We start from the raw sequence: 14,002 nt of genomic DNA, 5'->3' as shown, positions 1-14,002 counted from the left end.
AACTTTTGAACAAAAGATGGCGACCTCGGTCCCTTAACCAATTGGGCCAAGTTAGACGCATAAGAGGGGAATGTCACCTTGGGCCCAGTCAAAACAATATCAAAGTTTATGTATTTTTTTTTATCATCTGAATTGTAACTATCTACTTTTAGTAATAACCAAAATCCAAAATCGCAAGTCTTCCTCTATCCTAGGCTACCGATCAATAGGTCTTTCTAATGAGGATATAATACACAGATGAATAAGGAAAAGCATGTGCTTTAGTGGTGCAGTTATGTTACAAAACTAATATTTTTATTTTATTTATTTTTTATGAATAAAACTAATACTACAAGTCTATAACATAATTTTGGTCTAAGAAAAACTAATAATATATAATTTGGTATAGCGACCATTGCGGGATTTAAGTTTCACGTGGGCCAATGTGTGTATGGGATGGTCATAACACGAGGCTCCATCTCTATCTTTCATAAAATACTTATAAGCCGTCAATTATATTGACTCTTTTTTTTTTCTTTCTTTGACTCTCTCATATCATACACAAATTATATTATTTTTCCATAATTTCTTTCTTTCTCTCTAAATCTACAGAGAAAATTTCCCTATAGAGCTAACTTGAAACAAGTGTTAAGGAATTGGGTTATAGTAGAAAATTTATGTGTACTATTATTGTGTGGCCATGTGGTTTGATAGTGGGAGGAAACTCTTGTATTTCTCTATGATGATGTTTTTGGTAACAACGTTGTTGCAGATTTTGGTCTGTTGCCACACGTGCCAGGTTGGAGCTATTCGTATATTCCCAGGAAATGTTGTGGCAAAAGTGGAAGTTATGCATCACAAGATCAACAACAAAGATCTATTGAATAAGTACTTCAAAGGAAGAACTTTTTTTGGTTCAAGCAACAAGAATGAAACCAAAATGGGGTTTGATGATAGCAAAAGAAGAGTACCAAGTTGCCCAGATCCTCTCCACAATTGATTAACAAGTAGAAATATTTTTATCCTATTTTTTATCTTTCATTTATATATTTGTAATTTGTGAAGATCGCCCTTTTTTCTTGTGTTATTTTTGTTGAAGTTAATTTATCCAAAATACTCCCGTTTTTCTCTTTATTTTCTATCTATTAATTTGTTGAAGAATATGAAGGAAAAACAAGAGTATTTTGGTATATTATATATCTATAAAAATATATTTTTGTCCATTTTTTATCTTATCCATGGAGATCAAGCTGAAAAATGAATGATCAATGATCAATATTATTTATAACAATAAAAATTAAATTATAGATGCTTGTATATAGAAGATGGTGAGGGATGTTAGATTTAGGGTCAGGTTTTAATTTGTTGTATACTTTTGTTTTTTTTTTCTTCTTTTTGTTTTCTACTATTTAGCTTTTTCTCTTTAAGGGATTGAAAAGGGGAAGAAGCTAAATATGTCTTGCTCATGTAGTAAAAAAAATAAAAAAGTCATGGATTAATTCATTTAACAATATGAAAGCAATTATTTTCTTCCTTATATTATCTTTCAATGCAGAAATAATAATGTACTAGTACTACATTGTTTCTTCATTGTCAACGACAAAAGCATTGTTTGGTAGGTAGTAAAATAAAAGTGAAAAAAGTTAATCTACTTTTACTGAAGTTCAGTGTACAATCTGCATATATTCTGGATGATCAACCTTTTAGCTTCATTTTTGCAAGTTTTTCATCTTTAATAATTGTTTCTCTCACATGATTTCTACTTCATGGACAATTGTGGAGATTATTCATTTCTCTACCATTCTCTACTTTCAAAAGAAACAAAAGTTTTCAATTTCAACGATTTAATAAAGAAAAATGCTAAACATTGTCTCCAACACTAATTACCCTGAGTTGAATTTTGGTCTACCGCAAAACCAAACAGTTTATAAGTGCATATTTGGATTCGACTTTGAGAGTGGAAAATGGTTTTAGCTAGAATCATAAATTAATTTTGACATATTTAAATTGCATTGAATAATTTTTTTCTTGCTCTGGATTTGGATATACTCTGAATAAAATTATTTTATAGTCTCAATGTTTTTGATAAATTACTTTATATTCTACCAACTTTGTAGAGCCCAACAAATTAAAGAAAGTGGTCACACAAAAATGATCCAGCCACAGAAACTACCAAACCAGTTTTGCAGCTATATATTCCTTTCAAATAATCGAATTTATTGCATGTTGATGTATTACATATGCCTCACGGCTAGAGAGTTCTGATATATAATTTTAGATGATAAGATGCGAGTCTTTTTTAGTTTAACCAATGTCCTGAGTTCAATCCATAACTTGAGCATGTAGCAGTGTTAAAACTTTTAGGAGAGTTTTCCGTTCTTTTGGGTTCTACAAGACTCAAAAGATTAATCTTTGCAGTTGCCTGTAGATGATACTTGGTTTACGGAAGAAAAAAAGTTCTAATATATAATTTTTCATAAGATCCTTTGTTAATCATCCTATTTATTTGGTGAAATTATATACTCTTTTCCCATAAAATCCCGTATCCATTCTTTATTTAGTTCCTATTATTCTTTGATAGTTTGTCAATAAGTAAATGAGTATGATAGTTAATTATTATCGGCAAGCATCTTATAATTGTCTTGAATTATTATTTTTCTTTTACTCAATTATCTTGAATTATTGGTGGTAGTTTGAACTTGCATTTGCATATATAACGACAACATTATATCAATAGACTACTCATTAATTTGGTAACATAACATGATTAAACAGTTTAATCAACTCAGTCATCTTGTCCGGATACCCACGAGGAAAATGACCCGCAAGGGAAACAAAAAACATGAAATATAATAAATGAGAGTATTGTTTGTACCAATAAAAATAAATGAGAGTTTGCTTGATTAATTCTAAGGCATGATAATGTATATTGACATATCTGATATTCAGATGTTCTTGAGTATATTGACAAGATAATGTACCCATGTATTTTAAGGGACTCGAATTGTTTGATGCAGCTGTTTCCCGTAGTTAAATGTACAACCCTAAATTTATGATTGAACGACTTCAATTTTATTTTATTTTTAATCAAGCAAACTCAATTTATTTCATTCATTTCATTAATCAATAAATGTTCAATACATAAGAAAGTAATCTCGAAACTATCTCACGAAAAGGCCGCCTTTACAAGAGTATGAGCAACCTTATTCGTTTGTTCTATAACAAACTTTAACTCAAAATTTACATAAGATGACATAAAATTAATAATATTGGAAACAATTAAACTGATTTCAAAATTTCCACCAAAGTTTGAATACCACTATTTGTGAATCACTCTCAAACTCTACTCTATCGAGACCTTTATCAAGGGCAATTTGCATTGCATTGCATTGCATTGAGGAGAGCATACGCCTCACCTTCAATAGTGGATAGAGAAAATTAAGACATTTTGATCCTATTAGAGCTGACCATTGTTTTTTTAAAGATGAATAAGTAGAGTGTCCAAAATTCAAATTTCAACACTTATACGTATAAAATGTGATGTCCATTCCAACTAAATTAAACCTACGGATATACGAATAACTTCAATTTATATAGCATAGATTTAACAATTTAATATAATATTTAATCTCAACTTTATTGGACCATCAACAATAGTTACCGAGTGGACACCATATCTTTATAAAGCTTGGTTCCTTTTGTGTCTCATTATACAAAATTGCCTCAAGACACCAGCGCATTATCGAAAAGGTCAACATAGAGGAAAAAAGTGTAATTTGGTTGAATTCTAGGAATTGAATTGTTTATTTATTTTTTTTTTCCTTTTGTTCCATTTATAGTGTGAGTTTTTTGACTTATATGTTGGCGGTATGTTGCAAAACCCAAAGAAAGAGAACAAAGGGGTTCTCGTATTCAGGTAAATTGGGTACTTTATGATTAAGAAACTAAAAATGGCAGAAAAATCGATGTAGGAAAGCGTCACGTATAATGCGGCGAAGATGTTTTTATAAAAGTTGCCACTGTGATTTTCATAGTCTTGTAAGTGTATTTTTGTCTTCTTGTATTTTGGATTTGGAATCAACTTTGATTCTTATGAATTAACTGTTCTGCTTGCTTACGAAGACAAGTTTGCTCATCGATGCATTTTTGTTGTACTACGTAGTACATATTTCTTCTCTTTAATGACCAAATATGCTGGCTGATTTCTACTTTCATTGTCTAGTTTATACTAAGTCACAAAATGATAATAATTTAGAGGATGCTGAAGTTTTGTTAGCAAATTTTAGTACTCCAAATATAACTGTACATATCTCTATTAAATACATAGCGAGATTCTCAGGGAGGTTTCTTGTGCATTCTCATAGAAATTGCTTATGTGTCATTTAAGTAGAGAGCTCTCTTACGTGACATTCAATTGAATCTTTCTCAAAAAAAGATTTTAAAAAAAGAATAAAAAAAATCTTCTAAATTTTTTTTTTTAAAAAAAGAATAAAAAAAAGAGGGAAAAAAAGAAATTACATTGTTCATTTATATTCTTTACATATGCATGGACCACAAAAAATTTGGTTGGTAGTAAATATGAAGAATAGCATGTGCTTGTCATGAATTGTGAAATGTGCAAAGCTGATGAACAAGGAAAAGGTAAATGAAATCGCATTTTCCTAAGATGATGGAAGTGATAACAAAAACATCAGCTAAATGAAATTGTGGGTTTCAGGAAATTCAATGAATGTCTTCTAACGCTTGGATCATTATTTGGTTGGTTTTGATTTACTTTAATTTTTACTATTTATTTTTACTTTAAAAATGCAAATAGTAGATACCACATATGGCATGTTTTGTTACGCATTTACGTTTATTCGCACTATATAGCAAGTCTTAATTAATTAACAAATTTATTTGTCGTAATTTAAACCGATACGGTTGCCATATAACACTTATGGAGTGTGCATTCTTTATTCTTTTGTCAAATAGTTTATTGGTTAAATTCATACACCTAAGCTCATGTATATCAATGTCATTGTGGCTAACAGTTGAATTGTACTTGCACAACAAAACTATTTATTCTCCATACTAGGGAGAGAAATTGTATATAAGGTTAAATATATTTTTAGTCCTTATAGTTTCACATAATTTTTGTTTTAGTTTCTGGAGTTTGTTTTTACATTTTTTAGTTCTCGAAGTTTATTCACTCAAGGTTTTTAGTCCATACTTTTAATCAAACTATTGTATACTTTCACATTTCTGAATGATCTTTAATATTCATGATGTTTATAATATTATAAGAACACATACGATAAAAATTTAGTTTTTTTTAACATAAGATAAATTATTTATGAATTTTTATGCGCAAAAAACTAAAAAATTCATATTTAATTCATCTCTTGTTAAAAAAAATTAAACTTTTGTAATAGAAATTCATAGAATGTACTAAACATGACCGCAAAAAAAAATTAAAATTTTGAATGATATGCACGAGTTGAATGAAAAGTAGAGACTGAAAACCTTGAGTGAAGAAACTTCAAGGACTAAAAAGTGTGAAAACAAACCTCAAGGACTAAAACAAAATTTCTGTGAAATTATAGGGACCAAAAACATATTTAACCCTTGTATATATCAATCTTGAAATGAAAATACTAACTCGTGTTTCTGGGGCATTAGTTAAGAAAATCAAATATAGTAATATTATCTTCAATACAAAATGTTATTTTCAATATAAAATTTATTCATTTTTTAACTAATTTTCCGAAAGCACCGGTTAGGATGACCTATCATAAAAAGCCACAACAACACAATGGGCACATCTGCATTCTCTAGTTTCCAATTATCTCTAAAAGGAAAGAAGATCAAGATAAAGATTTTATGAAATTTCATATGGTTTTTTATTATTTAATCACGCTTATTCCATGATAAATAATATTTTTCCTCTCTCGGTATTTCCATTTTTCCGTAACTTTAAACCAACACACTTTCCTTTCGCTAATTTCTCTTATTTATTAATCCCTACATTTATATCCTCGTATCACAAAAGGTTTTTCTTTTCTTTTTCTAGTGTAATGATTTTTTTTGAACAAGACAAAATGAGATATATTAACATAATTAGTCTCCTCAACACAAGACGTATCGAGATAAACTACAAAAATTTACAAAGAGTCAGATAATCAAAATCATACACAAATCATTCTAGTGTAATGATTTTACTTAATTGTAATTAACCTTTGAATTCATACTTTTCAAAATTACCATAATCTTTTTTTACGTTTGAATCACGTTTAAAACAACCCCCCCCCCCCCCCCCCTCTCTTTTTTTACGAAAGCACAACCCTAATTACCATCATCTCTTACCAATTATCTTGGCTAACTAATTTATAAATATCCCCGTGTGATAGTTCCTATCACATCCCTTCATATCATTTGTATCCGTCACCATGAAATTGAGTTGCAATGGGTGTCGTGTACTTCGCAAAGGATGCAGCGAAGACTGCATCATCAAGCCTTGCCTTGAGTGGATCAGTTCCGCTCAAGCCCAAGGCCATGCCACCCTCTTCCTTGCCAAGTTCTATGGTCGAACAGGCTTGCTCAACCTCCTTGCTAACGCTCCCAATCAAAATGCCGAAGGTAGCTAGATCGGTTCATTATCATAGTGTAACATTTTATTCAATTTGCTATCAATCATGATTTTATATTATTGTTGTAGTTGCACCGCAGATCTTTTTAGTGTGATAAAATGTTAGCAAATGCGATTGTTGCAACCTCAATCCGTTGCATACCACAATTTAAAATTATGAATCAATTATGTTCCATTTATTATTAAATTTTTTCATAGATTTTACTTCAACTATGATTTAATTTTTAATATATGATGCTTAATGTTGATGAGTCCTCAACCCACTTGAGTTGGTCTGATGGTATTGACTTGAGACCTGAGAGTGTGCTCCTCCTTAAGGTCTCAAGGTTGATTACCCGTTTTTTTAATATATAACATAATTGATTCATAATTTTATTGTACAATACTTAATGACGATGAGTTCTCATATATATATTAAATTTAATTTAAAAAATGGAGCAATATAATTGATTCATAGTTTTATTTATGCAGATCTCAATAAATATTACTCCTTCGGTAGTCCTATCCTATATGCAAAAAATTTTACATTTTAGATTCATTATAGAATTGATGTATCTAGACAATATTATTGTCCAGATTCATATAATGAATTTAAAAAATAAACTTTTTCTTATATATAAGATTAGATGGAGTAATCATTTTATTTTATTTAAAAAATTAATAAAAACATAACGAGTATTTTTTTCCCAACAATTTTCAGCTGTGTTCAAGTCATTGTTGTACGAGGCTGCTGGTAGATTGGTGAATCCCACATATGGGGCACTAGGTTTATTTTGGACAGGACAATGGAGTCGATGTGAAGCTGCAGTTGAATCTGTTCTGACCAGATCAAATATTAATGATGTTATAGCTGTTGATGGACAAACATCATCAGGAACACTCATTGCTGAAAATCATGTTCTTCCAACAAACTCTGATATACGCCATGTGGCAAGAGGTACCAATGTGGACATCAAAGAGAAGACTCAATTCAAGAGAGCTGGATCAATTTTCAAGCCTAAGCCGCGAATTGGTTTGGCCAACAATGCTACACTTTTGAAATCAATTTTGGAGAATGACACTGTGACAACTGTTGAGACTTCATCAATGATTGAGAACGAGATGAATGAAACCGCTGCAACTCAAGTGAACTTGGAACTCACTCTTGGCTTCAATTGCCAATCAAGCAATGGCAAAAAAATCATATGATCGAGAATTAGTTATATGTTATTCGATTTCTATTGAGGATGTAATCTTTTATTAGACAATGAAACAAATAACCAAAGGTTGTTTGTTTGGTACTTAATTTGTTCCATCCTTTTTAGCCATATATGCTGGAGTGTATGAACAAATTTTTCTTTTAAAGTTTTAATAATAATTTAAAAAATTATTATCATAAAAAGTAGAATGCAATTATGAAAAGCTCGTTCCAACTTTTTTTTTTTTTTTTTATATATTTTAAGAGTTGTGTTATTCATAGCGATGAAAAAATTGTCAAATCATATCACGAATGCTTTAACCATTAAACTTTCTATTTAGTGGAATCCATGGATGGATAAAGGTGAAGGAGTATATGAAAAAATTCTCAAATCATATCACGAATGCTTTAACCATTAAAATCTTTTAGACAAAGTATATATATATATATATATATATAGGGGTTTTCTAACTTAGACCCTAGTTAGGTCTAAGTTAGCAAAGTGCACCTTTTGAGTTAGACAAAAATACCCATTTTTTTTTTTTTGAAACAATAGAGCAACTGGGGCATGTATGTAATTTGCATCATAAAATAACGCGCCCCCCAAAATAGCGCGCCCCCCATGCAACAACAACAACTATTACATTTTTTAAATTTCTTCCAAATTTCGACCTCATTTTACGTGCGAATCGAACGCCGATTTCAAAAACTAATACCCGAAACCTTTGTAAAATTGAAAAACGATCAAAATCCATATAAGGAACGTCGAGTTTCGTTGAGTATTGAGGGAGATCGAACCGGGTCAAAAACCGGGTCGCGCGACCCGTTTCTGCATAAAACGGGTGGGGGGACGATGAACAGTGCGCGTCGCCCACGCCCACTCTCACCGGAGGCGCATGGGGGCGCGTTCGGCCTCAGGGAGGCTCTATTTTTTTTTTAGTTTTTCATAATAAAATAGTAGATAATATTCTGGAAATTTTGGTATATTGTATGAAATTTTTGGAGACTTGAAACTATTTTTAGTTAATTAAATGATTAAAAAGGTAATTAAAAATATTATAATTCCATAAAAAATTTCCAAAATTTTATGTAAAGTACTATGAATTATTTAGAACCCTCTTGTGTACCTCACTCTCCCTAGTTCAAGTCATGAAATTATTTTCACAAATTCCGCTGATTATTTAAAACCATTTAACAAATAATAATAATAATTTCATAGATTTGTACTCTGAAACCAATTGTTTTTTTATTTGTTTCTAATAAAATATTAGATAATATTCTGGAACTTTTGGTATATTTTATGAAATTTTTGGAGACCTGAAACTATTTTTCGTTAATTAAATGAGATAAAACGGTAATTAAAAACTATTGTTTGCTTCTGAAACCATTTAGCTGGTACTATGGTTTCAGAGAGTTGTACTTTGAAACCATTTTACTGGTAGAATGGTTTCATTGAGTTGATTCTTAGTTATTTGCTTATGAAACCATTTAGCCGGTAGAATGGTTTCAGAGAGTTATATTCTGAAACCATTTTGCTGGTATAATGGTTTCAGTGAGTTGATTGAGTGGTGCGTGTTAAATTACAACACACAAGTAACGTACTTAGTACGATACACATAATTTAAAATGCAATAGAACATATAAATAACGAGATTAAGGAAGTGAAAAATTATGTTTATATATTACTATGAAACCATTTAGCTGGAAGAATGGTTTCAGAGAGTTATACTGTGAAACCATTCTAGCAGTAAAATGGTTTCAGAAGCAAACAATTAAGAATCAACTCCCCTGAAACCATTCTATCAGTGAAATGGTTTCAAAGTACAACGCTCTGAAACCATTGTACCAGCTAAATGGTTTCAGAATGGTTTCAGAAGCAAACAATTAAGAAATTACTCACTGAAACCATTCTACCAGTAAAATGGTTTCAGAGAGTTATACTGTGAAACCATTCTACCAGCTAAATGGTTTCACAGTATTATATAAAAATAATTAAAGGTAGTGAAAAATTGAGTTTTTTTTTTTTGTGTCCAAATCAAACGAACCAAGTCTCTATTTGTAGACAAAAAAAAATTATGAATTTTGGTATAAAAATAAAAAAATAAAAAATTAATTTACAACGAAATAATTGAGTTTAAAGTATTAAATGAAAAAAAAACACGCCAACCACCCAGCAGTTGACACGTGTCCTGCTTTTTTTAAAATAAAATTTTCTCTCTCCAGGCGCAGATCTAGTGTGGTGCACGCGCTGGCTTATCATGGAGCTGGATGATCTAGACTGTCTGATTGATCCGACAGCCATGATGAGATCATCTCTTGGCCGTCTGATGGAAATCAACGGTCTGTAACGGTGGTCCTGCGGTAGGCGCGCGACACTGGATCAGCGCCAATATGTTTTTTTTTTTTTTTTTTATAAAAAGAAAGGGTATTTTCGTCCAACTCAAAAGGTGCACCTTGCTAGTCAGGATCCGTTGACACCAACTAGTTTGACACCAAATGTTACACCTCTCAATAACGTTTTAACCGATATAAATTTTATAAAATCCACCGTTGGATTAAAAGTTTACATCATATAGATCATTTGTGTAAAATTTCAGACAAATCCAAAATCATTTGATATGCTATTGAGACACATAAAGATTAACGGCATTTAAAAAAATACAAAAACCGTTAATTTTGATGTATCTCAATAACATATCAAATGATTTTGGATTTATTTGAAATTTTACACAAATGATCTATATGATGTAAACTTTCAATCCAACGGTGGATTTTATAAAATTTATATCGGTTAAAACGTTATTGAGAGGTGTAACATTTGGTGTCAAACTAGTTGGTGTCAACGGATCCTGACTCTATATATATATATATATATATATATATATATATATATATATATATATATATATTTTTTTTTTTTTTTTCTTACATATTTTTTCTTTTTTAAATACAAAGTTTAAATATGATTAATTTAAAGTGATCTTTAAGACGATACATTTAGTTTAACGAGGTTATCAATAAAAAAAAAGAAATTTTAAGACTCAGTATTTGTAATTATGCTAATATATTATCAATTGGTGTTTTTTTTTTTTAAATCCAACTTAGTTATATTAGTTATTTGGATCTAGATCAATTAAAAATTTGGTTCAAGTACAGTTTTGACCTCCAAAATTTTATAATTGCTAAATTTTGGTTCCCAAATTTCTCAGTTGCTCGATTTTGACCTCCCAAATTTCAATTGGTCGATTTAGGCTCTCCAAATTTACTCCATTTTACATTTGCTAGTCCCTCATTAACGTTTTAAACTAAAAATTATTATGTGACATTTTATTATATATATATATATATATATATATTTTAAAATAAATAAAATTAGCGGAGGACTAACAATCGTGAATAACAAATTTTTATTTTAAAATGTCACATAAACAATTTTCAGTCAAAAAAGCAACGGAGGATTAACAAATGCAAAATGAGGTAAACTTAGCGGCCAAAATCAAGCAATTGAAATTTAGGGTCACAAATCGAATAATTGTGAAATTTGAGGGGTTATAATCGAGTAACTAAAACTTATATAGACAAAATTAAACAATTATGAAATTTGAGGGTCAAAACTCCATTTCCGCCATAATTTTTTTTATTTAGTATTAACCCCAAATTGGTTCTTCTCCAATTCTCTATATCTCTCTCCGTCCTCTCTATCTCTCTCTTAAAATCACCCTCTCTCTTGGTTTGTTTATTGTTTTTTATTGATGAGAGAAATTGAAATTAAGAGAGAGATAGAGAGGAAGGAGAGAGATGTATAGAATTGAGAAGGAGAGGATCCAAGTCCGTCCCTCTCTCTCCTCTTCCTCTCTATCTATCTCTTAATTTCACTATCTTTTTTACTTTGTTTATTATTTTTTAATGAGGAGAGAAATTGAAATTAAGAGAGAGAGAGAGAGAGAGAGAGAGAGAGAGAGAGAGAGAGAGAGAGAGAGAGAGAGAGAGAGAGAGAGAGAGAGAGAGAGAGAGAGAGAGAGAGAGAGAGAGAGAGAGAGGAAGGGGAGATATGTAGAGAAAATGGGAAGGAGAGGATCCAAGTTCGAGAGAGACATAGAAAAAAGGAATGGAGATGATCTTATTTGTTAACCCACTGGTTTGTAGTTAAAGAGTTAGAGGTCAAAAGTTCAAGTCCCGACAAGGTGTAAAAACACTAACATAACAATTAATATGCTAACAAATTTTCATTAAATCATAAATAAAATGGTTTTCCATGTTTACCCTCACAATTAATTGTAGTGCTTTTTATTGATCAAAAAAGAATTGCATGCTATTAAGAAAACCATGTAAAGTAAATAAGGGTAAGTTTTGAAAAAATTAATTAATGTCATTGACAATAACAACAGGGTCTTATAAAAATGGACAAATTTTTTGTCAAACTAGGTCTTACGTATAAAAAGAGACAGAGGGAGTACTAGTGTATAATCTGATTAATATCATTTGCATAACTATGGAGTATATTTTTAATATGTTTAGTTGTTGCATTTAATCATTTCACACATATTAAAAAATACTATAATTAAATAAAATAAATAAAATTATGATTTTACTAAATTGTTGGTGTATTTTGATTATAATAATTAATAATAAATGGAAAATTGAAAATAATAACTCGATATTGATGCATATAGTATTAGTATTAATTAAATGTTACAATTGGAAAAAAATTAATTAAATTCACATTGAATATTAAATGTGACATTCTTTTTAGGACAAGTTTATTTTTTAAAAAATTAATGATATACTCTATGATGTTCTTAATATAAGAGACACTTTATTTTTTAGATTCATTGCAAATCTAATGTATCTAGTTAATAATATGGACTAGATACATTAGATTCTCAATGAATCTAGAAAGTCAAATTTCTCTTATATTAAGGACCGGAGGGAGTAGTAATTTATAATTAATAAATTTTGTAATATTTATATAATTACCAATTTTATAATTAATTTTATATATTATTTATAGTAATGAAACTATTTTTAAAAAAAAATTAATACACATACATTATTAATTATAGATTTTAATTGTATGCTCTATTACTGATTATATGTTTTGATTATTATCTATCAACCTTAACTATCACACTTAAATAAACTTTATAACAAAGAAATTAAAAAAATTATGATAAAAATTTATTATTAATTTTAAAAAATTATGATTAGCTTCAGGCCTCATTACATGTTGGGCCGGCCCCATAGGAAAGAGAAGAAAATGATACCATGCTTTAGAATGATGTTTTCTCTCCCCACCTCCCGTGAATCTTTTATACCCCCAATATTTCAATTTTGCCCTTGCAGAAAAATTCAGTTCGCAGAAACCGAATTTTTACTAGTGCAAATTCAGAGTAAATTTCGGTTTTTAGAAACCGAAATTTGTTTTCAAAACAAAAAAAAACTTCGATTTCTATGAACCGAAGTTTTTTTAAGGGCAAAATTGGAAATTCAGGGGATAAAAAATTAAGGGAGAGAAAACATCCTTTAGAATTGCTCTGTAAAATTATACCGAATTCATTGTATAATGAATTGTTATATTAGGTGTAGTATATAATACTAATACACACACAGAAATATAGATGCTAGCTCTAATAAGCTGTGTTAACTTAGAAGCACATTTGCCACTGTATAGCTCTATTACTAGCAATGTAGATTTACTCCACATGGATGCATTTGTTGATGGTTTATTCTCCATTAATATTAGATTTCAAGGCTATTTTGAATACCACACCACGGTCACCTCTATTATTTTTTCTACTATCGATCGTTAAGAATATAACAAGTGTGAATTATGGAAATAGTTCCACATTGAATAGGAATGCGGTGACTTAAGCATTTATAAGTGGGAGAATTCACTCACCTATCACCTTAAGATTTTGGGTGAACAAGTGATGTGTCTCCCACAAATGTGTGTTGCTTAAAAGAACAAGTGTCACAAAAATGAATGTTCCTCGCTCGACTCTCCCCTGATTGTTGTGCTAACATCAATATCCGATCTTTTAGATCGTCTAATCTAATTTGAGAATTAATTCTAACATCAAGTGGTTTCAGTCTTCTCCGATCGTAGTTACGGGGAATCAAACCCACTTTTATGTTCCATTGTATTTTTTTTTACTGCATGTTCCATTGTATTTGAAAGTGGCAATTAAAGCCTTTGAATCAAAGATAACCCGTGAAAG

The 14,002-nt window shown here is 30.1% G+C and overlaps 1 protein-coding gene across 1 annotated transcript; it reads left to right on the top strand.

The window, feature by feature from the left end:
- Nucleotides 1–6,407: 6,407 nt before the first annotated feature.
- Nucleotides 6,408–7,795, top strand: LOC123900444 (LOB domain-containing protein 40-like). The gene is made up of 2 exons (XM_045951512.1): nucleotides 6,408–6,597; nucleotides 7,308–7,795. The coding sequence occupies exons 1-2, from the start codon at nucleotides 6,408–6,410 to the stop codon at nucleotides 7,793–7,795; spliced, it is 678 nt and encodes a 225-aa protein (XP_045807468.1).
- The last annotated feature ends 6,207 nt before the right edge of the window (nucleotides 7,796–14,002 follow it).

Source organism: Trifolium pratense, linkage group LG1 (assembly GCF_020283565.1).
Source record: "Trifolium pratense cultivar HEN17-A07 linkage group LG1, ARS_RC_1.1, whole genome shotgun sequence".
NCBI lineage: Eukaryota > Viridiplantae > Streptophyta > Magnoliopsida > Fabales > Fabaceae > Trifolium > Trifolium pratense.
The sequence above is the reverse complement of the archived record's forward strand: the minus strand, read 5'-3'. Positions and strand labels throughout refer to the sequence as shown.